The sequence below is a fragment of the Zootermopsis nevadensis genome, unplaced genomic scaffold (genome assembly GCF_977971745.1).
Source record: "Zootermopsis nevadensis isolate Lab colony 2312 unplaced genomic scaffold, Znev_1.0 Znev_ptg000028l, whole genome shotgun sequence".
NCBI classification, from domain to species: domain Eukaryota; kingdom Metazoa; phylum Arthropoda; class Insecta; order Blattodea; family Termopsidae; genus Zootermopsis; species Zootermopsis nevadensis.
Window position 1 is genome coordinate 2,580,409 of NW_028259160.1, and position 25,042 is coordinate 2,605,450.

Sequence of the window (25,042 nt, forward strand, 5' to 3'; positions counted from 1 at the left end):
CCTCCGCATTTCCCCTTGCATTCATCCACTTTGCAGTGTCTTCTTCCTTCCACAGGCTCCTCAGCGACACAGACAAGAGGCCTTTCGTCGAGGAAGCCGATCGTCTACGCATGATCCACAAGCGAGAGCACCCTGATTACAAGTACCAGCCCAGACGCCGAAAAGGTTTGAAAGGGGGTAATGGTGGTTCAGCGGGGGGCTCGTCCCCTCAAAGTCAACAACAGGGCCAGCAGCAGACGCAAGGCGTCGTTTTCAGGTGAGCGACGCTCTCCGTCCCTGTCCACTAGACGTTAGTTTCGTCAGATACAGTTACAACGAACCTTGAACCGCATTATTTTATAACTACCCCAACTTTATGCCGTCCTACGTCTTGAGAAAGCTTCATGCAGATGGCCAAAAAATTTATCGCGAACCAGAAAATTGTTTAGTGTGTTTATAAAAGCGCCTGTGACTGGATTCTATCCCGAATAAGATGAGTTCGTCTACTTATCCACGCCCTACGTTGTTAATGCACGCTTTAATATGGTCCTCGCAACTACGCCGACGTCTTCCAAGTGCTGTAATTTCTTTAGGAGTTCCAAACAAAATTGTACATGGATTTCTCAGCTCTCATGTCCCACTCATCTCATTCTCCTTTATTTGAAAGCATTTGTAACATTTGATTACGAAACTCCTCATTTTGCAATTTTATAATACCTCCTGTAATTTCCCCTCTCTTAGGTAAAACCACATTCAGTTACACAGAAGAATATTTCTGACGTATTTGAATCTGTCTTCCATAATCTGGTGTTATGAAGCAACCGTACTTTAAAAACCATACACGATTAAGCCACTCGCCTTTCATTGCCACTTAGCTTTATGACTTTACAGCGTCTTTTCAGGTGCAGTATTTTGTGTGTTCATTGCATTTATCTACAGTGTTTATGAAGATCTTCGCCATAGTTTTAACCCACAGTTCTTTGAGGTGGTGATTTGGATTATGGTCTCCTGGGTTAAGAAACCGTATAATCTTGTAAGGAAATTATTTCCTCCTTCAAGGTAGATTAAGGGGATAGATAATTCACTTTTAAATATTGTTTGGTATCCACTTAGGATTTTAGTTTCCTTTTGATTTTGCGAATGACGAAACTTAACATAACCTTCAATAACCATAATCCGTAATTGTTGACATATGGTATTTTTACATCCCATTACACAGACCTGAGTCACCGCCCTGATGACGGAGTCACGGTCAATTTCTGTTTAACTAAATGCCGAAATAATCCAGAAGACAGTCAGCTTCATATTCGTCGCTATGGGAACCTAATGTTGTTTCCCGAATTATTCCCCTCAGCAGGTGCAAGCAGGAGGACTGTAGTCTAAGTGGAGGCAAGCCGTCTCCACAGAGCCTCGCATCAGGGTCCCCACACAGCGCACAAGGGCCCCCTACACCCCCAACAACCCCCAACGCCGGCGGCGACAAGAGGGCAGGAACAACCTCTTCTGTTGAGCATCACACCAGCCCCTGCGGTAAGTGTCAATTCTGTGATACGTCTAACGTTAACCATGGCAACTGCAACTGAGTAGTAATCGGTGGTGGTTTGTTTTACAACAGCCCTCTTAGCTAGTCGGTATCGACACATTTCGCTTGATAACGTAATTACAATAAATTAATAACATGTTTATCGAGCAGAACTCCGATCCCCTGAAAATGATATTATGACGATGATTATTGTTAGTATTGTCGTATTTAAAATATGAGTCAGAATTAGAAAACTGTGCATTATTTCTACTGCCCTCGTTAAAAGAAATGCAACTTTTTTTAAAACCTGTTATGAAATATTGTGATATAATTGGAGAATTTCATTCATATTTGTCGTGCTACCAAAAGTAATAGTCCGTAAGAGAATATGGTCTATTCTTAGAGCTACTTCGCGTACATAGTAAATGCCGAAGAGCCTTTGCATTGAGATTTGATCAGAACACAGGCAAAAGATGATTTTGTCTCGTCCAGGGAAGGACAGTGAGACATTGTAAGATTTGGGGTTCTCACAACTGTAAAAATGTCAATGTTGACTTCTAGGTCGTGACATCGTGTGGACGCTTTTTCGGATAAACATATTTTCTCCATCTACAGGGCTATATTTCGTCATGAAGACGGAGACGGTATGTTTTCCCGAAACGTTGGCATCTACCTTTCAAGTCCATACATAATAAGTTTCGATGTTGTGAGATCTTTCATGTGAATTTGTCTTTCTTAAGACCGATCTGCACGTGTTCATTCTTACGACATAATACAATGTACGTGTAGGCCACCACATTTTGCATTTTCTACCGCGTCTGTGAAGAATTACGCTTGGATCTTTCGTCTCACGTTCTGAAAGACCAACATATACAGGCCTTTTCGATTGTAAGTCCTGAAAGCCGCAAGAAATAGCAAACAGCTAGCAAAACTGAAGAGAAACTCGCGCTGATTGGTTCAACCCTTGACATATCAAAATCTTTGCTACCAAGCAATTGCAGAATAAAATGCTTTGTTATAATTTGAGGTAAATGTTCGGTAAGTTTAGAGCCAGTTATATCAGAATCAGGTTATTCCTTTTAAGTTACGATTCTCTGGGCTCTAATACGAAAACACTGAACGTACAGCTGAAATGTTCAATGAAATAAAACTGAACTTAGTTGCAAGAAACAAATTCTCCTATTTTAATTTTACTGCTCATGTACTTGGTTAATAATCTTTTAGGACCAAGTTTAAGGTGCATTTCTTCCCCAGGGTCAAATGAACATCGTCACCAACATCATTCCCAGCAAAGCATTGACTTCAGCCGAATCGACATGGATGAATTAACATGTGGTGGTGATGCAATGATGATACCAGAAGACGAAGCTCTTGTGGATGGTTCTGAACTTGACCAATACCTTCCACCAGGCGGACAGCAATCACATTACCTGTATCACAACTCTGCACCTCCACCACACCATCTGTGGTCCATTCACAAGCCTCCAAGCGAAGAAAATCCCATTGAACCTCAAGAATCAAACAACAGTCACACAAAACACACCAAACGATGCATTGAAACATCTGCGACTCTGGAGTACCCCTATAACAATTCTGATGACCCTCTTGCACTGCAACCGCCACCTTTAGTGAGATACCACGAGCTACAACCTTCATCAACCCTTATCAAAACAGAGAGGGAGGTTTATCATCAAGGCGTGCCAAATACTGTATCGACTTCATCCGCACCAACCATGTCATATCATCCAAGTTTGCCACTTGTTCCAACTCCAAATTATTACAATTCAGGGACTGGTAACTCTACGATGAGTGCTCCACATGGTCAGTATCTGCAGTCATTGCCAAGTTACCACCAATACTTTCAACAGAGAGGATCAACAGTGTTCGGAAACTCGGCAGACACAGCTTGGTCAAATTACTCATATGTGTGACACGAATTTGTGACATGTTTTAAACCAAAATGCAAACTCTTATGATCTTTATTTTGGGTATTTTTATGTCTCTTAAGAAAATCTTAGAAGTAAACAAAGTTTACTCAGTGTTGAATCCACATACCATTCAAGGGCCTCGAAAATATCAGAACTGAGAAGCTAAAATTGATAGCATTCCTGATCTTAGTGTTAAAAACATGGAAGTCCTATCGAGTTCAAGTTTAAGTGAAATCTATAACAATACCTGAATAACTGAAAATATTTCTATTGTGCTTAACAGTGTCACGACCGACCTGTCGGTCTTCAGGAGAAGCAGCCAAGTGAAATCTGAACGTTTTGGCCAAATTTGTCCCAAAACCTGCTGCAGAAACATCGCATCGACTCACATAAAGGTTTGGTGAATTCATCTTAATGTATAATGTTTGTAATATTGTGGTAGTCATTACCAAATTGCATTCTTCAAGGCCACGGAAGAACCTCCCCCCCCCCCACACACACACACACACACACACACGAGCGGATGAAAGTCGCCAGTATAGAGTTGGTAGCTTTGATACGCTGCGATTTCAGCTGTCTTCACTCGCCTGTGCTCCGATATTTGTGTAGGATTTCGCTGCGACCTTGAAGCTTACAACTTGGTGTCGGCTACTATTAGAGTAGGTAAGTCAATATAATTGTAGCAGACTGTACATGTCGCCACAACGCTGGTAGCAGGAACTTCTATTATATTTCAGATTCATCATACTTCAGTGAATATTCAAATTAAAATACACTGCAGCGCTATAATGTTGAAGATGTCCCTTGTTTCAGGTATCCATATTATATTAAACAATTTCGAGGTTTCGTGTTTGAGTAACCTTCATTTATATTAATATTTATATTCATTTATTCAAATTTCATAACACGTAGCACGACTCATTTTATGGTTATTTTAATACTTTTTTGGAGGGAAAGAGACAAGGTTACGAAAGTGACAGCGATCTGGATCGAACCCTCAAAACACTAATTTTGAACTTCCCTTCTGGACCAACAAAATGTATACTAAACACATTTCAGGCAATGGGCAGTGTCACAACTTTTTAAAGTATTTTTAAAATACGGGCCTACTATCAGATTCAACATGAAAAATTACAAGAACTTTTGCTGGGCGGCTTGGTTAGATCAACCAGACAGCAAAATGTATTTGACTAAGAAGATATCGTCACCTGATATAGCAGCGTCAAACAACTTGGGAACGAAATGAGAGGGCTAACCTGTGTTCTTACTACTTTGATAGATACACATATTCCATGAAAGTTTTGTTTTGTTTTTCGTAATTTTACTAGCCGGAATATTTGTTGGTATGTAAGTCATTACACTTGTCATGGCCACAGAGATGGTTAGTACCGCCTCAAGTTAGTACGCAACAAGCAGAGAAAACAAAATAAGTAACAATTAATGTTAATTAGTCACTTAACTGAGCAAGGTGACCTCCCAAAACAAACAGAATTATTCCTTTAATTAAATTTAAAACATTAATGCCTCTTTTCGGTAGGCTACGCATGAAGCCCTTACTATTCAATTTTGTATTTCGTCTTAATTGTTTTAATTAGTATTGTTTATTTAAAATTTATTACAGTTAACTCTAAACAGGCAAGGTGCTGCCATAGCTCAGGCAGTTAGACTCTAGACACTAGATGCTAGACTCTGACTTCAGTGCGGACAACCTGTTTCGATTCCGCGTGGACAAAGTAGCACTGGAGCATATTATACTCCGAGTTTTTTTTTTTTTTTTTTTTTTCCATGCTAATTATCATTCCAACATTGCACTACCCTTATCCAAGGGTCTCCGCCCCATAAGGTGCTCGACAGCACTTGGCTAAGGAGTTGGTATCCGAGTAAAAGTTATTTAGCTTTTATAATAAATACAAACGTGCAATGTACATTCTTCGGGTTTATTTTATATATGCATTATCTAATATCACAGAATCTCTAATCCGTACTCGCTCTACGTTCATTGGAATTTTTTTTATATATAAATATGTCCCTTTCACAAAACGAGGTGTTAATGTACATAGGAATTTTGTTTACAACAGTAACGGTATTCAAAATTAATTTGATATTTCATATTTAAATAAACTTATTTCAGATCAAAAATTGTTTGGGCTTATTATATGAATATGTACGAATATTTATAAACTTACTTCCAAGCCTGTACAACTTGCGCCATGTTAACGTGTGCCTGAAACAAGATGGCGTGCTCTACCGGGGTGGTCTAAAGTGTATGTGTTAAGTACACATATTGCGTCATAAGACTTCACAAGTAGAAAGGACGTGTACCACTTGAAAAAACAAAAAATTCAAGTGTCTGTAATATGTTCTCTTTTCTTTAAAAAGCATTAGCTGCAGTTAAAAAGATAACAAACAGCTTTGACTTATACTGATTTTTTCATATTTACCGTAAGTCAGTTCAGGTGATATAAATAAACCAACTCAACAAACACCAAATAAAATTTATTTTCAAGTACACTTATTTGTTCTGATGATGACGATAACACGTATGCTGGATTCCAAATTAGTTACGGGCAGACGACGAAAGTTATATGTATTTCATAGCTTCTAGAAATCCACAGAAAATGTCAGGGCTCTTAATGCAACAACTTCCATCCCGTTCTTTCGGTACAATGTCGCAGTACGAAGGGCTCTGTGTCTTAACACCGGACAGCGCTTACAAACTGACGAGATATATTCAGCATTACACGGGAATCACTTTCCTGTCCACGGTCGGCCTAAGTCCTAAAATTCTAATAATGTGTTACATTAAAATAACTTAAATTTTCTTAGGGATTTGTTTCGTGTCAGGGGCAGAGCGTTTATGTTAACTGTATTAGCTCAGTGAACAGTTTGAAAATCTAAAAACAAAAAAACAATTGTCTTACTTCTGTGGTTCAGTCATACTACACATATCGAAGCACTGTAAACCGGATTGTTAGCCAGCTGTAACCAACTAGCCGGTCAGCCAGCTAGTTCGGGTTTAAATTTTACGCCATTTAAGGACATTCATTAAAATATCAGCGATGTATAAACCATTCTTACAATCTATCTTCATATCAAAGGCTAATACAAAGAACTGGATCTATATGTTAAATAATAAATAATAACATTATGGTAGCAAGTGATGAAAATAAATATGACAGTCTGATACAAAATATTCAATGGAAATTTCACAGCAATGACACAATATTACACGGAAACAATCTGAACAAGTTAAAATAAGGCGAACACCTTTAAACTTAGGTTAAAACTTTACCTCGTGATTTCACAAGAAACTGTTTAATGGGAGAGTCCCCTGAAGTTTTAAACCCACAGCGATAAAATAACCATCAAAATAAATCAAACTAACAGATTTTGCTTTAATACGACACGATAATTATCATTCTAACTGGAATAGACTGCGCTAAATATTAGTTAACAAGCTATTTAACTCAGTTTTAGGATGCAACTAGACATTACTTATTTCGAAAGTCAGTAATGGAGCTCTTATACAAACTATAGATCCAGTGATAGGGCTGTTGTTGTTTTGTTTTTGCTAAGACTGTATGTCGTTCGGGATCGGGTCTGTACATAAAACAGACCGCCGCCATTGCTCTGACGTCACCATCACATTCCACACAGAAAGGAAAGTAGGGAAGAGAGCAATTAGACTTGAAATAAAGAAAGAAAGAGAAGAAGTAAGTCTAAGGCAAAGGGTTTTAATATCCCTCTAGTGGGTCTTCGTTTTGCTTTCAACATAAACAGAACACGGGCCTGCTGAAAGTGAACATAAGTGTGATGATGTGCAGCGTGTGGAGCGCGTACTGCGGATGACAAGTCAAAACAAAATAGAATTGAATTTTAAATATTACACTGGACAAACAAAAGAGTCGTGTTTTGAACAACAATAAAGTGGGATATAATGGAAGCGTCCCAAAATTTGGTCAAGTTTTTTTTTAAACATTAATTCCTACATTCTGAAAATAAGATACATGAATCTCATAGCTGTGTAATGATTCAAACAGCTTTCATTATTCATTTAAAACCTCGTACATTGGATGTAACAATGTCAAATCAGAATGCAATGAAAATTTTGATACTTTCCACAATTAAAACACATCGAGTCAAATCATATTATGAAAAAAATTCTAATGTTGATTTGTGATAAAAATTACGTTGAAATTTTGAATTAACACTCAATTACTATAGTGTCAACATTAAAATTAAACAATCGAATTTCTCGTATTTCACCTTATAACTTGTGATTTTGATGAATATTACATCAGAGCTCATAATCGCTTTCTTTCAATTTACGTTTAAAAATTGTTTATGTATTTCTATATATATTAATCGGATTTGAGAGAATATACATTTTCTAGAATTGGTCCACTTAATCACAAATAAATCTATCTAAATTTTCAAATATTTCCAAAAGAAAATCATAAATGGCTTTTTATAGGGCTACGGATAGTATAAATGAAAATACTTTTGATTAATTGCATCGAATATGCAATATTTCAAAATACAGAATACATAATATACACGATTTGAATCTCGTAACGCATCATATATTTAATATCCTTAAGATTGTTGACATTTTGAATACAACTTACGTGGTTTGTACTATATAAATCCAATATTTCGTGTAATTTGTCTCGAAGATTTTTGACGTAATGGCTAGTACAAGTAATACTTAAATATTTCTTTATGAGACTAATATTTCAAAATATGCAGTACATAATATACAGGATCTGAATCCTGTAACTATCATATATTTAGGACCCTTAAGAATGCTGACCTTTTTTATACATATTTTTTACTCTTCTTGTTGAGCTTTCATTTAACTTATATGGTTTTTATTATACATACGAATCTCATATTTTGTAAATCACGTCTTAAAATAGTTTTCATATTTTGGCTAATCCAAGAAACACGTCACTAATTCTTCAATCAAAATTATTAAAAACAAGAGACTCATATGTCAGAGGTAATTGACACGTAAGCCCAATGTACATTTCATGAAGATAGTTATTCAATAACTAGATTATAAAATAGCTCTAAAAACACAATTGAGTACCGAATCAATAATTAAAAGCTTCAAATGTGTTGGCCAGTTCTCAAGTGTATTAGTGATCGTTCTCATATAAAGTTTTGTTAATATTTGTATATAAATATTCGAAATAATTAAATAAAAATGTTGTTTACTGTAAAAGTACATTTAATGTATTTTCGTATGATATAAGCATCATGTCAGTAGCAAAATCCATCACCAATGTGTCTTAAGGATTTACTATTAATTCTATTGTGGTAATAAAACTTTTAAAGTAAATGCTATTAGCCATCATTCATGGCAATTGAACGCAATGAAATCTCGGGCGATCAGATGTATAAGATAGATGTTATCATGAAACTTGTCCGAGGCTGTTCAAAACATATTACAACGCCATTTTCATACGGCTGATAGCCCGAGGAAACCTCATTGTACTATTTTTAGGTCAGCTCGAACTACTGACAATTTTTATAAATTTACATATTTTTACCAATAATTAATTAAATGAGCTGGAAGAAAATCTTGATCTGATTATGTTAAATGCTACTGATACAAGTGTTGCATATTTATTTGTAATCACGTTTATTTCAGTATGTTTGAAACGTAGTGATGTATTAGTGCTAATAATCTCTTTTATAGGTCACAGTTATTATAATTGTTAAGAGAATTTTATTTTGTAAAAATAATATTTGCTCGTGAACACAAGCGAGCGACTTAATATTGTAACAATTTTGTATCAAAAATAAATATTTTAGAAACCCATTTCTTGTACCAAATATTTCCAGGGAATGACATTTTGAATGTAGCAGAGACTAGATGTTATGATGGGAGAAATTATAAATTAAGTGAGAAGCAGAGACCATTTAGTAAAAATGGCTGTGAATTGAAGTAAATCACTAAAATGTGTTCTAGAGACTCGGGTTAAAAAAAGAAGGAAATTATTTACAAGTTCAATAATTGCAGCACTGGCCGAGTGAGTGAGCAGGGTTGTTTTTTGCCTACGTATTACGCTGATAATATAATTATTCTCTTGTGATCTAGCTTCCTTCGTACATGTTACAGTTATTAATGTGTAATTAGTAACAATTAAAAACCGAAGATTAAAAATTTAATGCGCGTGGAAAAAATTTAATAGTGCAGTTTCAACACTGCATCAGTCAATTTCTTCAGTTTTAAATTATAGACCAGTTCTTGTCAATTTACCAAATTCTTCTTCCAAATAGACTCTTATTTTTTGATGCAAATAGATATGTAAGTCCCTGCCTTGGTTATAAAATCTCACGGGAAGTTTAAGCCATTAATATTATACTGTTTTACAAATATTTAATGAAATTGGAACAAGGCAAATACAAAAATATGATTAATGCGATTTAGAAAGCGAGAAAGGAACATTATCTAAATTTACTCACATCACTGCAGTGCGTGAACTTGGGCGGAAATTGCATGGGAAATGTAATCATTGCAGAGCAAATCCTTATCTCTGTCCAGTCTTTTAGCACATGTGTTCTCCCAAGAAAATCTTCTCAGAAAAAACTTGGCAAATATATTTTCTATTGACATAAAATTCGCCCCAATGTTTACTAATGTGAAATAAACTGATTATTTTACCTCGCGTTGACAGATTACGAATTGCGCCAGGATCGGTCATAGACCTAGAAACGTATTGGCTGCCTTCAGCTGCAGCTGCTGCTACTACTACTACTACTACTACTACTACTACTACTGCTACTACTGCTACTACCACCTTCCGCCTTATTAGAACCCGAAGGTCCATTACAAATGGATTTCAGGTTCTTACTGCAACGACTATTAAAATGTCTTCTGTCTTGTTGCGCTGTGTAGTCTGGTAGAAGCTTACCGACGTTTCAGAATTGCTTACTGTCTCCATAATCAACTCAGAAGCCAGTCATCTTCGTTCATTACAGTGTTAACAGAATCCCACAAATATGTCATATCTTAAGCCATGTAAAATTAGTCCACACCTTTGAACCCTACTTTCCAAAGATCCAGTTTCTTTTCTCCTATCTGTGTCTTGGTGTCCTTAAATTGCACCTTAAGTTATTCCTAAAATAATTATGTATCTTGCATTAAACTATGCGTGCTGCATTTACATTAGTATTCATAAAGTATTATTATATTGGCCAAATAACTTGTTTCCAATGGCCGTTTGATAATTTCTCATATGATCACGCAATTCCCTGTATTTTACTATGTCCACATCAGCCCAGAAACAGATTAATTCTGTTTACTCTGTTTTCTTAAACATCCTATTAGGTGTTTCTTATTCTCAGGTTTTCCAACCGAATTCTTTTCACAATTGTCAACCCTTATGCTTTCTACATGTACAACCGATCCAATTCGCAATGACTTGATCACCATAACATTTTCCGAAATGTACCCTCATTATTTAGGTGGGTGTCTTATAGAATGTTGCGTCGTGTAGTCTGGTAGAAATTTACCGACGTTTCAGAAGTGCTTGCTGTCTCCATCGTCAGGTCAGACACATCGCCCTGAAGATGGAGGCAGCAGGCAGTCAACTTCATAATCGCATCCATGGAATCCGAAATGTCACCTTTTATTATTTATCTCCAATTCATATAATTTTCTTCGTTGCTGTGTTACTTCTGAAAAATGATTTAACCCTCAAATTCCCTATTTCACAAGCCCAAATCTTATCATTATCAGACTACTGTTGGAACTAAATTATTGAGCAACTATATACAGGAACATAAGATATGTATGTATCGTGGGAATTTTCTAATGTTCGAAAAGAGGAAAACAGGAGACTAAAGCAGGAGTGATAAGATTACGTGAAGAAATACAGCGAAGAGCTCTGTGGGTGAGTCGTTCGTTCAGAGTTCCCACAGAGCAGGCGAAGTTTTATAACGTATAAACTACCAAGACTCCACCCTGCCATCACCTCGCCTTTCCAGCCATTCTCTTACCTACCGCTGATATAAATGTCAATCATTAATCTGTGAGAATATTCCTCTCTTCTTTTTCTTTGCCAACAGCAACAGATTATGTAAGTATTTTGTGATATTTCTACATGCAGGATTCATAAGCATATATCAATATTTGGTTTCCTGTTATATCCAAAGGAGATGTGGGTTAATCCCAGACAAACTCTGTTTGTTTTCTCTTAGAGCGGGGATTTCAAACCTTTTACAAAACCGGGACTGCATTTACCATTGCTTATCGATTCGCGGGCAGCAATGTTACAAATGAGAACAATTTTATTTAAATTTCATAGCAATTTATTAAACGTGATCTAGGCAACACGGAGTTTTCCTCCGTGGCATCCCAACAATTACTCCATTCACACACAGAAGAAGGCAATGGCAAACCACTTCTGGATCATCTGCCAAGAACGTATATGAACAGGTCCCAGTCCGAGAAAAGGATGGAAGGATCCTGTTCATATGGACCTGTCGTCAGACAGAACACTAAATAAATAAAATACTAATTGATTTCGGCACACAGGTTCACATATTACTCAATAGTTATCTTCAACAAAATTACTCATTACTTGGTTATTTTAATTCACTACTACCTTACCTTGACCAAACTTTCAATATGAGGTTTAACGTATGTCGTTGAAATTTTTCCTAGTTTTTGATCTGACTTAAATTGAACAATTGCTCACGACAGGCACTTCCAAATAAATACATCATTAAGAAATTGTATTTTGATATGACGTAAGTATTTTTCATCATACAGATTGACAGTATTAGAATAAATAGCCCATAGACTGGTCATAGAAAACGCTTATACAACAAGTAAAATTATAGTTTTCATATGCTAATTTTAATCTGTGCGTCTCAGTGGCCGCGTGGTCGCTGGGACTGTGGGTTCGAATCCCACTCAAGCCATGGATGTTTGTCCGCGTTTTTCTGTGTTGTGCTGTCCTGTGCACAGGTAGAGGCCTTGCGACGGGCCGATCCCTCGTCCAAGGAGTCCTACCAAAATGTCTATAGATCAAACCAACGAAAAGTTGGGACCCGCAGTGCTCAGGCATTGAAGAACGGGTCGTATAAAATAATAAATTTTAATCTTCATATCTGTCGACTGGAGACGGGACGATAACAGATTTTGAAGGGAACAGTAAAAATCACACCCAAATTTAACGTCACTTATGGGTTCATTACTAAGTGACTTAAGTACTAAGTCACTTAAGTTGTTGTTACTGAAAACAGAAGTTCGTGTATGGATTACAGTTCCCGGAATTCGGCAACTAACACAACGCGTAGTCATTCATATTTCCTGTCCAGAAATCAGATCGACAGATAACAATAATATATATGCCATGTAACCTAATTAAATTTAAGTGATGAAAAAAATTATGCAAAATGTCAACTGTACAGCGTTACAATTTTTTGTATATGAATAAAAAATATGAAAACAGGGTTACTTAACGACGCTAGTTCAACTATGGGTTTTAGTGTCAGACATGGAGGTTACGATGATCCAAGCCACAATGGCCAACCAACTCCACGTCACACGGTCATCCTGAGTAGTACATTTTAGGCAGGGGGTCTTCAAAGTCACGACCTTACTTGAAACGGGCGAAACGTTCGTCACCGTATCAACAAAATACCGCAAATGCACCCTATGCAAGAGAGCTGTATCTAGCGCGCCCCTTCGCATGTAATTTCTGAAAGACAGATTTTAACAATCAACTTTTTATCTATACCTCAATCTCCTGCAATCACTTTCTGTTAAGGTTTCGAATCAAAATTTTGTATAATCTTTTTGTTTCCCACAGATCTCATTCTTAATTATTTGGTCACCCTAAAAGTTGTTCCCATACTCCAGTCTTTAACCAGATCCGTTTTAATTGTCATAGTCAGGAAGTATTATTACATTAAGAAGATATTTCATTCGGGAAATGTTTATCACTGAGATTTTTTTCCTTATCCTTACCTGCCCTAAAACAGGAGTTCTCAACCTCTTCAAAAACTGAGACTGCATTTACCTTTGATTATCGACTTACGGGCCGCAGTGTTACAAATAAAGGCAATTTATTAAAAATTGTATCAACTTTGGGTAATATTTTAAGGAGAATCACAAAGGCGTATTGCTCAATAATTTTCTTCAATAAAATCAGTCATTATTTGCCAGTTTATTTCTGTGCCTTAGCTTGGTCAGTATCTCTACATGAGCTTTAATTTGTGTTGCTATTATTTGCATATCATTCCAAGTTTTTATCAGACGCGTCCTAGAAATTAATCTGACATTCTTCACTAAGTCGAACGAACAATTTCTCAAAGCGGCATGCACTGCCAAAAAAGACATCATTAATAATGTGTCTTTTACGCGTTCTTTGCACTATGTGTATAAAATTAAAGCATATAGGGCTGGTAAAGTCTGTCTGTCTGTCCGCATGATTCAACTCGAGAACCGCTGGACGGATTTGGATAAAATTTGATGTGGGCGTTATGCCATTGGGAAATTCCGTAAAATCTTACTTTTTAATTCCCTATATTTGGTCGTTCCAACAAGATCAAGGGAATAAATTTTATGACTCATCAATTTATAAACCACTCCTTCCTTCTGTAATTTGGGTTAAAAATTCTTCTCAGTACTTTACTCTGTATCAGCCTCAGTCTGTGTTACTCCATTTGGGGTGATGGACCCTTGAAGCGATAGATTCGACTATAATATCAAATATTAATGTTGACATGAAAAGAGTGACCTTCAGAATCTAAACAAACAATATAAATCAAATGTTAGAAGTTTTAAGTTCGACACGGATAATAAAATCAAAGTACAAACATTCGCGACAATTGCGATTACAAGACCGGAAACGCGACTTGATCCGTGAAGACACCAGAGTGACCCCTGGGCTAGAGGGTGCTGACCCTCGACGGCGACAAAACTGCTAAATCACAACCGACAAATCGTTTCTTTATAAGAGCGCGATTGGAACAAAGTTTCCATCTGCAAGCAAGAAACATTCTCCTTCATTTAAATATTTTAGTCTGTTTTACGTAACAAGGAATATTTTTAAAATGCATCATCTGTGAATACTATTCAAATGTTTTATGACGGTCAATGAGTTTTGACTGGGCACAGGAAACTTCTTCAATTCCACTTACACGCATTTTGTCTGTGGGGATTTGCAGGTAAGTTAGCTGAAAGGAACGAAGAAACACGTACGAAAGGAAAGTAGTGAAAGAATAAAAGAAAGTAATACAGATGAAAGTAACAGAGGAAAGAGAAAAATGGATGAAAGAACGAAACAAAAACAAATAAAAAGCAGTAAAAGACCAAAAGAAAGTAATAAAGAAAGGAGAAGATGAACGTAACAAAGGAAAGAGAAAAAAAATGGATGAAAGACCGAAACAAACGGGCAGAAAGGGAGAAAAGAAGAAAGACAAAAACAGACTTCACGTGTAGTAGACTACTTGGGATTCTCCACTTGTCATTCAGGATTTTTCACTCATCACGGGCAAGTGTACCCCCGTCTTCATAAGGTAGTTAAAGCGCTTATTTACTGCGTCCCCCTAGTGGGGTTAACACGACTGGCAGACGACTGCAACATTACCCTGACATTACCCCGTCCGCAACCTAAACCGACCCCATTTATTTACTGAAGGCGCATATTTCCTGAGAGACTGAGGAACGCTGAATTCATTCCCACATAAACCCGTTTATTTCTGCAAATATGTAGAGTGATCTGGAGGGCTCTTGTACAAACACGGTACAAAAATGTTGTTCATACCTGCGCTCTGCAGTTAAATGGAGCGGTAACACTTGAAGACTTGTGTTCGAATCTCAGCCGGGAGAGTAAATATATTGACAAGATATTCAAGATTGTCCTCAGTTCCTCCGGAGCGAAACTTAATAGTTCACGGCCGTCTCCTTCCTAGTAATTTCCCACTCGCCATTCATGATAATCATTTACACATGTCTTTTTGTTACTGCATAATCCATCTGGTTGAGTATTATCTTTAATTCCCATAAGTGTTCATCGCGAATTGGACATTAATTAGTATTTTTTTTGTATTTTATCGAAGTAAACTGCGTATTGTTAACAACTTCCTACCTCAAAAAATAAGTGGTAACGAGAATGTTTTAACGCAAAAAAGAGTCAATAACAAGCGAATGAAGAAATTTACGTAAAGAACTTCACAATTTGTAGTCTTCACTTACTATTTGAGAAAGATCAGATAATGTATGACATGACGTAACAGATCAGGGCTGGCTCAAGAACACTTAAAAATTCATGTTAATTAAATAATTTGTTAAGATGAGAACTACATTCACCTACTTCACATTGCAACCATTGAGGAGCTTTTGTGATAACGGTGTTGAACCCCCGGGTTCCTTGTCATTCGTAGTAAAGTAAAAAGGCAAATGACGAGCAGTTAACTTTTCTCAGGCAACACATACTTCTATATTTTTGACATATTTTAATATATACATAGGTTTTACGACTTCTGTCGTGCTTTTACAAGTGAAAGAGGCAATTCTACTGGCCATCATTATGCTTTCGAATCTGAGTTGAAATATTCTGTGCATTTTAACCCGTGCGACCCTGTGGCTGATCGTAAAATTCCCTACTCGAGTGTTGACAAAACGCTGCAGACAGGAACAGAGCTCAAGAGCTCGTAAAACAGCAGCACATGGAAAGTTTTTTATAGCCCCACCAGCATGCTATAACCCTCACCCCACCCCAGTCAATAAATCCCTGCATTTCAATTGCTATGTATGAATGTTGATAAAAAGATGTTGCTTTTAAATAAAAATCACACCCCACTTCACCATTTCAACAAGCGTCGTTTGATTGACTCCGCTAACACAGTCAGATTGCTACAATTTGTCTAAGGGCCCCCGATGAACTGGGTGGTTAGGGACACGCACCATCCCCACCAGAACACCCGAGACCTCAACTTCGGAACAGAAGACAAATGCACTTATTTATGTACACCAAATACTTGTCATTTTGATGCCATACGCAGCTCCAGAGTTTAAAACAATTTGGAAGTTAGAGCCCATACCCTACATTCATAATATTGCATTCAAATACAAATAAACAACTATGCAATACATTTTATAACCTGCATTAAAATAACTCAGAATTTAAACTACGCCGTCAGTAGCTCATACTATGCCTTATACAGAGTAGAATTATACAATGATTAATGAATAATTAATTTAAAATCATAACAGGTTGTCCCAAAAAGACATATACACTCAACTATTACATACGTCAGCAATGTTTATACAATTTTTTGGGACACTCTGGCGTCCATTTTAACACCATTACCACTCACGACCATCACATTCTTGTTCTTGAAGAGAATTTTACGTTTTAATACCTCTCAAGGCTTTGCAAGAACTTTTCTTGCAAAGCTTGGCCCGTAACATTCATTAAAGCGTCAAACTGTAGAAATTTCCCGTTCTAAGATGTTACGCCGTACGGTCTGATAGATAATGAACGATGTTTCAGAGGTGTTTGCTACCTCCAAGCACCTCTGAAAAGTCGGTAAACGTCTGCCAAACTACATGGCGTAACAACCCAGCAGACATTCACATTCATACTCGCCGCCATGAGAACCTGAAGTCTCGCCAATTGTTTTCTTTCTCCGTGGCTTCCCACTTGAAGTTCATTTAGGTTGGCACGGGTGCCATTGGTTGCTGATCCCTGTGTCATGGCAAAGAATCGATTGATTTGCGAGAAATGCTTTGGAACCAACTTCGTAATGAACATTACTTAGTATTGTTAGGTGAGCTAAATTTAGAAAGTTGCAATGGACTCAACACATTCTTGGAAATTCACATATTCTTATAGCAAAGTTCCTAAAACGGCCAATTTTAAGACCAAACGTGGTGTGATAATAATATTAAAATGGATCGTAGTGAGATAGTAATGATGCAGCTGGCTCAGAATCGTATCTAATGGCGGTGACGAACCTCCTCTGGTTTTATTTTCGCTCCTATATCTGCTTCCAACAATGGTAATGAGACATAAACCACATAGCTGTAAAATATCTGACAAGACAATCCCATCTGACAGACCTCAGCCACATCTCGCACTGGCTGACTAAAAGCGCGTCCATCTTTTGTTTTTGTTACGGGCTTTGCTGCTGGATTTTGTCACAGAGTCCATGACGTCACACTGGGGTGTGGTACCAGCGCCACTAGATATACGTTACCCTGGCAGAAGTATCGTTCCATTACGTCGGTGTATAAAATATTTATCTAACCTATTTGTTACGGCAACTAGCTGACTGTATGCATTGGCTTCCAGAAGTGCCGCTTTGCGTTGAACACATAAACTGCTCCGGTAAACACACGCTACATTTCCTACGATGATGACTTTTATGAGTTTCTTAAGAAACTGACAGTTGCTCAGCTATTTATAAAGTTTGCCTCTTTAGATGGAATTCGAGGTTAGTTACCGTAATCACAACAGCTCGCCATTGGTCACCCTATGACAGAAGAATCCAGTCCACACCTTTCAAGCTCTATTTATTTAAGATTAATTCTAATATTCCTTCTTTCAACAACTAAATTTTCAGAAAAGGTACTTTCCCTTCCGGTTTTGCGACCAAAATTCTGTATGGTTTTCTCAATTCTCCCATGCGTGCTACATGCCCCGTTCATCTTGTTCTCCTTGACAAGTCCCAAGGCCTGTGTGATAGTTCGTAAAGCAAAGAACTGGTTTTCTCAACCCGACTTACATAAATGAACGCTAAATATAGAAATGTTCCGTCATGTTTCCTCTCTAGAACAATGAACAAATCGTGATCAACTTTCGATTGAAGGGTGTACAGCAAAAGTCACTAGGAAGAAATCAATTTACGTTTACTCCTACGGCTGCAATCAAACTGAAACCGAAATATTTATTTTGCGCTAGTGTTGCTCTCATCCCATAGGTTTACACGGTTGTAATTAAAAATTGTCGTAAATTACATAACAATAACACGAAATTGTATTAATTCTTCACAAATTATTAGGTGATACGGAAGCACACTCGAATGTTCCGCGTTATACATTACTTCCTTACGAAACAAAAACCACAAGCAAATATCTCGTTTTCTATGGAAGTATATCGATATTTTAAAAAAATTATCAAAGATAGCTAATTCTTCTCATTGCGGTTTATCGAACACACGAGTAACAAATGGGTATGACGTCAGCAGTATGGCGTTGCCGCGCTCCGGTGCATGAATGGATTCTCACAAGTTGCTACGCCTTTGCAGTGGCTCGCCAGAACACTGCACGAAACATCAACGCTCACTGGGGTATGCGGGTAACATAACCTACTCGCGTGTAACTGCGCCTTCAACTATCACTATAATAAATTAAGATGGATACACGAAATTCCCCAGTTGCTTAATTACCGCAAAACGCCATGAAGACGTGTGGAAATTTTGAGGTAAAGCTTTATCTACGTATTCTGAAGCTCAGCATTAAATGATATTCGAGACCCTCTCATCTTCATCCTCATGAACATGGTCCTGTAGCTATTGGATGGGAAAATGAGTGGAATCCCGGTTGTACAGCTCTCCTGCTCAGAAATTAATACATAATACATTTGATATTGTGCCACGGTGGTCTAGCGGTTAGAAGACTGGCCTTGTAATCCTGGGGTCTCGGGTTCGATTCCCGGCGGTGCCCGAATTTATAATTTGTGTTGGGCAAGGCCGTGGTCTAGGCAACACGGAGTTTTCCTCCGTGGCATCCCAACAATTACTCCATTCACACACAGAAGAAGGCAATGGCAAACCACTTCTGGATCATTTGCCAAGAACGTATATGAACAGGTCCCAGTCCGAGAAAAGGATCGAAGGATCCTGTTCATATGGACCTGTCGTCAGACAGAACACTACAAATAAAAAAAAAATAACATTTGATATTACTACCAACACGATAATGTGATAGCAACTATTCACATGACGATGTAAGTTCGTTCCTTGCCGGTAGCTGAAATTAATAAATACCTACTTGTTGGTACGATGGTCTGAATATGAGAATCTCGTTTTTTTTGTTTTTTTTCATTCCGGGTGAGATAACTTTAGACTAAGACGCAAAAGTGTGTGTCATGTCAGCAATTCTAATGCATACTGTAGTTATCTGGACCGATAAAACACGTGGCCAGACTGAAACAGTCAACCGATGAAGCCGCCGACTTTGCGGTCATCGAAATCTGGTATCTGCTACACTTCAGATGACTACGACCGCTTTTTAAAGTGACCGCTTTGCAGATAATGACTGTTTCTTTTGGCGGTACACCGTCATTGAAATTTTCCTGCTTGTATTTTGTTGAGGATCCGAATAGGTTCGTCTGAACCAGTGTTTAAGCTTTTACTTTTTCCGCGGAATATTTTGACCAGAATAAATACCGAGGAAACCTATAACAGGACGGACAGAATTTGTGGGAAATTAATGTAACAAATGCCCTTGGTGCGGTAAGACCTGGCACACAGGATATAATTTCGTTTCGTTTTGTGCAGAAAAGAGTTTTGAACAGAAAAAGACTGTAGGTCTCCAAGGTCACTGTTGCAACAATACAAGATTCCAGGCACTCTCATGTTTGGGCCGCAAGAGGGTGGACATACAAAACACAGAGGTTTGGATTTAGTGAAGTGAAGAATTACAACTGTGCTATATGTTAACGCCTCAAAAAAAGTTGCTATGGTAACCAGATCACAAACAAACACATTAGGCTTTCTGTATTTACCTACGAAGATTTAAAAGAAATAAGTTCATAGCGTAATATTTTGAGCTTCGTAAGTCTTTTCGTAAAACTTCTGTATTTTATAATTAGGGCGACGATTCGCCTTAAATTTAGACAGCGTGTATCTCAGAAGATGCTTACATTCAGTCACGATTTCAATTATACGAAAGCAAATAATTCTACATTTGTGCCTTTTCAATTTGTGTTATATAAATATACAAAGAAAACGAGTCATACTTTATTTAAAATACCGGCTTCGACGAGACACCTGAGGACATAAGACTCTCACTGCCGGTTTTTTCAGTTACCAGCAGTCCACTGCTGGACACCCCTCAGGGCTCTGTTCAGGGATGGGAATATCTAATTAACGCCGCCACTCCTTTGAGCCGAGGACTACAGTCGTTTATTTAATTCAAAGGATCCTCGTCCAAGAGGGCTTGGTCTCTTCAAAATTTAAACCGAGTGACTCACATGAATGGGAACTATCGCCTATTCAACAATGTAGAACGAAGGAAGCATTGTTTCAAACTTTGCGTTTCAAATAACAATAATAATTATTATTCACTTCACTAATTTATGTGTTTTATAACAGCCAAATAAGGGTTTATCAACCAAGTACTAAAACAGCAGTATACGATCCAATATAATATCTACAAATAAAAATAAATTTGGATAAAATTAACAAATTACATGAGAGATACGAAGATACCATTAAAAATTAATCAGCGTCCAAATGTACAAAATAAAACCTACAGAGAAAGGACAATTAAAAGTTAAGAGAACGTTTAATCATAATTAATGTCATAAAATGTTAGTATGCGAATAAATCTTTGTTAAGAATCTCAATATTATTATAACTAACCATAAAAGTAGAGTAGTGTCTGATTATCCTCATTGGTATATTGATCGAATCAAATACTGAAGAATTTTGTTTCTAAATACAACATTCGTGCATTAATTTATGAATGAATGTTTCAAATACGTTAATCAGGAACATCATACAGGTACCGCCGCCTGGAAGATTCGACCAAACTAATGCGTCTTTCTAATTACTGCAACATATACTACCAATAAAACTTCTGCTATGACATGAGGCAGCAAATTCTGTTTGGACTGTTTCGAGTCTGGATGGGTCTGTCGATGTAACAAAAGTTCTAGGCAAATTGGAACCCTTTGCTTAGAAATTCTGGTCAATCTGAATTACTGGAGATCAGTGGTCGTAGTACTTCGTGACAGAATTTCAGCAGTCCAATAACTTTGTGTGGCGTGAAATCAATTATAAGAATTTTATTCTCCTATTTTCTTATTCGTGATACCTGTTGGTATTTTAACAAGAATGTACTGTTTTACAACGTAAATAGTGAATATTTTAGATTCATTTCAGAGTGGTCGAATATACTATGATTAACAATCAACATAATATTACAAAACCTTAGGTGGATTACACGTAAAATGAAAAGGTAGTTCCTGAAAATGATCTTCAGAAACTGAAAAATATCGGGCATACAATTGTCACGTGATTTGTTTTTTTGTAATTTGGTGGTTATTCTTGTATGAATTGCGTTTATTACAAAGGTGTTCATCCAAATGTCAAAATACTACGATATTTAAGACATGTTTAATGACGCCAATGAACACTGAATTGGAAAGGATGTTAAAGGTATTAAAGAAATAGGATACGAGGATGTGGAAGGATTCATCTGGCTTAGGATACGATCTAGTGGAGGGATTCTTTAAAACACGGCAATAAACCATCCAGTCCCATAAAAGAATGGAATGCTATTGATCATAAGTGCAACGATTAGTATCTCGAAGAACTCTTATCCACAGGATTAGCTATAAAGTGGTTGTTGCGATGTAGTCTGTAGGTCATTTTCTGGAGTTTGAAGGGTATTCGTTGCATCAGGACGATGATAGAGGCAGTAAGCACTTCTGCAACGTCGGTCGACTTCTACCAGACTACAGGGCGGTACAATCCAGGAAATAATCATTTGTAATTATTTACTGTTATAATACAAAAAAAAACAATTAAATTCTCAACAAAAATCCATTTCATAACAATAACAACGGGTTTTCTTTAATATAATATTTATGCCACTACAAACAAATGTATTGGTTTAATAAAAAAAATGAGTTCCCATTTTCACACTCATTTATTTTTGAAAACAAAATTTATGTCGCCCTCTGATACTGGATTAGTGGCAAACAAAATTTATTTTTTAAATTCATAGAGAGAGCAGAACCATAAAACGAAAGCAGGAAGTTCTTAGCAGCTAGAATTTCGTTGGTCTGATGTAAACGTCACGGAGCTGAGTGATTGTCTGGCAGGTCCAAGTTTCACAGACCACGCGATGCCAACCCCCCCGCCCCAACACACACACACACACACACACATTCGAGGAGCTACAGAGGGTCAAAATGCTGGCAACTTTCCTTCTTCTGTTTCGTCTGGTATGTGATCCCTGATCTGTCCCAGGACGACTAATAGTAGGAAAATTCAGTTCTTTGTTTTAACACACTCACTCAACAGAAACACAGAACAGTAAAACGTAAAATAAAATTGTCAGTGGAACCACGGTTCTGGAGAATCTGACGTAAATACGCCTATGTATTTAAATTATATTTAAGCAATAAATGCAATGAAAGGAAGTTTATATATTAGCTTTATGCTAAATATTCCCTTTATACATGCTTTACAATTAAGTAAATAGTTTGATTAAGACATTGATTATTTAACTTTAATTAGTTATGCTTAAGACGGGTCTGTAGTAGCTGAATGTAATGTAAAGTAATAATTCTTATATAAGATAAGTACCTGTGATATTGTAAAACGTTTTTACCAGCACAAAATTATCTACGACGCACTTCTAAAAGCGATTCACAGCTCAATGTTTCCCCAATAACGAAACACAATGCCGAGTAAACAGATGATATGACAATTAGTTTCTTAGGTAAAGGAGTAAAGAATTGTTATGCACGCAGGAGTTCATATAAAAGCTGGCCATTGTCGGTCCATATTTACACATTTTCCTAACGCTGTTTTGCTGAATGACCCTTCCGTATAGACGTATTTACGTCAAAAATGCGTATAATCACTCTAACCACTTTCTCGGAGTCAGAAAGTGACCTCAAAGGAGACAATTTTTTGCCAAAATTTTTCCAGAAATCATCAGATGTCATTAACAGCAATGACGCACCTAACAGAAGAACTATGTATTAATGCTCTACTCACGTAGAAAGTTGAACGACCCAGAATTTTATAAACATTCATATAACGATATTTCAGTGAAATGGAAATTTGTGACGATCTGGTATAAAAATAAAGAAAGGTAATTACTTTGTACCAGTTTCACATCGTAGTTCCTGAAATATATCTTACGTCTTTATTTTACTTGAAACGATTAAAAGAGTCGTCATGTAGCGCCTTGCAGAAAATCCCCGCTCTTTTAGAAACAAATAAGGACCAGTCAGAAGCCCGTGATAAATATTCTGTGAGTTCCAAAAACAAATTCGTGTCAGACTTTTTTATTTATTTATTTCTTTTTACATTTTGAAATTCTGTTATAATATGAAAGTTGCTGTTCTCAATTAAGCACCACGCCACAAAGACGTACGATATTCAACGGGCATTGCATTACGCATTACTCAAGGAAGTATCGGAAGCTGAACGTGACCAACCGACGCAACCCTACCGGGAATCAACCCGCGGTCTTAAGCCCCGCTACAACAAGGTTTCCCTGTTTTTTTCACTCTGAATCAAGAGGAACCACGAAGCTGTAAACTGAACTAACTGTACCGGATCCCCAAACATCAATTTAGGAGGTTGGGCGACATTTTGATTGTTCTGTAAGGTCTACGCATGACTTCTGTCTCTTACGTCAACCAGTTTGGTCTACCGGAAAATTTCCTTTCCAATGTCACGTCTCAGACATTATGAACTTCCATCGTTACTTAAAACAAAAAGCATTTATAGAAGGACTGTAATTGGCAGCCATTTTAAATATGACGTCTCGTTTACTATATATACAAAACACCCACATGAAACACAACACCAAAAGATCCAAAGAATGACGTGAACAACAAATCATTTCATGATCCCATATCATTAGATGCTGTAAAACTGTACAGCTGAAACAGCGTAATTAAACGACAACGTTTATAAGAATCATGGTAGGAAATATTATACACTCCTCAAAACAATTAAGGGGCCAGGATTCCATATGGTCGTAAATTTTCTTGGGATTTGTCAAATTTATTAAAATGTTGGTAGTTTAGAAAATAGACCTTTATTTAAACAAAAACAGGCCTCTTTGTAATAGCAAACACAACTAAAGTATTGTTACACTAAACAGTTTTGAACTAATCACAAAAAGGAATGGAAGTTGTATGCTCATCAAGATTTTGTGACACAATTTCAAGCTTTGTTTACGCTTATTAGGCGTTTGGACCCCCTTCTACTCGAAGGACAGCGGTACAGCGTCGAGGCATTCTCCGGATGTCGATTTGGGGAATTTGCGCCCAATTCCTCCAAAACAGGGCCCACAGTGTGGTAGGTGCATTCGGACGGTCTCTGACACGTCTTCCCAGTACGTGCCACACATGCTCAATAGGGTTCATGTCTTGGCTGCGAGTTGGCCATGGTAAAATGACGATGTTGAGCTCTTAGAGGTACTCGCTGACGATTGCTGCAACGTGAGACCGGGCATTGTCATGCATTAGGAGAACATTTTCTCCAAATTCCGATGCACGAGGATACACATGAGGTCCCAGCACCTCGTGAATGTAACGCCGGGCAGTTCTGATGACGGACGAGGTTGGTTTTGTCGTCAATCGAAATACCGGCCCACACCATTATGGAG

At 37.3% G+C, this 25,042-nt stretch overlaps 2 protein-coding genes across 5 annotated transcripts in view; one reads left to right on the plus strand and one right to left on the minus strand.

The window, feature by feature from the left end:
- LOC110829417 (transcription factor Sox-8) overlaps window positions 1–9,256 on the plus strand; it is a 47,086-nt gene extending 37,830 nt beyond the window's left edge. The window contains exons 3-5 of one of the 2 annotated variants that reach the window (XM_022063114.2): window positions 56–256; window positions 1,334–1,509; window positions 2,756–9,256. In XM_022063114.2, coding sequence (XP_021918806.2) covers window positions 56–256; window positions 1,334–1,509; window positions 2,756–3,432 — 1,054 coding nt within the window. In that variant the 3' untranslated portion in view covers window positions 3,433–9,256. The remainder of the gene's footprint in view (window positions 1–55; window positions 257–1,333; window positions 1,510–2,755) is intronic. The other variant, XM_087356847.1, reaches the window with a different exon arrangement.
- Window positions 1–25,042, minus strand: part of LOC110829412 (uncharacterized) — a 134,333-nt gene that overhangs the window by 106,624 nt on the left and 2,667 nt on the right. The gene's annotated exons all lie outside the window — the stretch shown is intronic.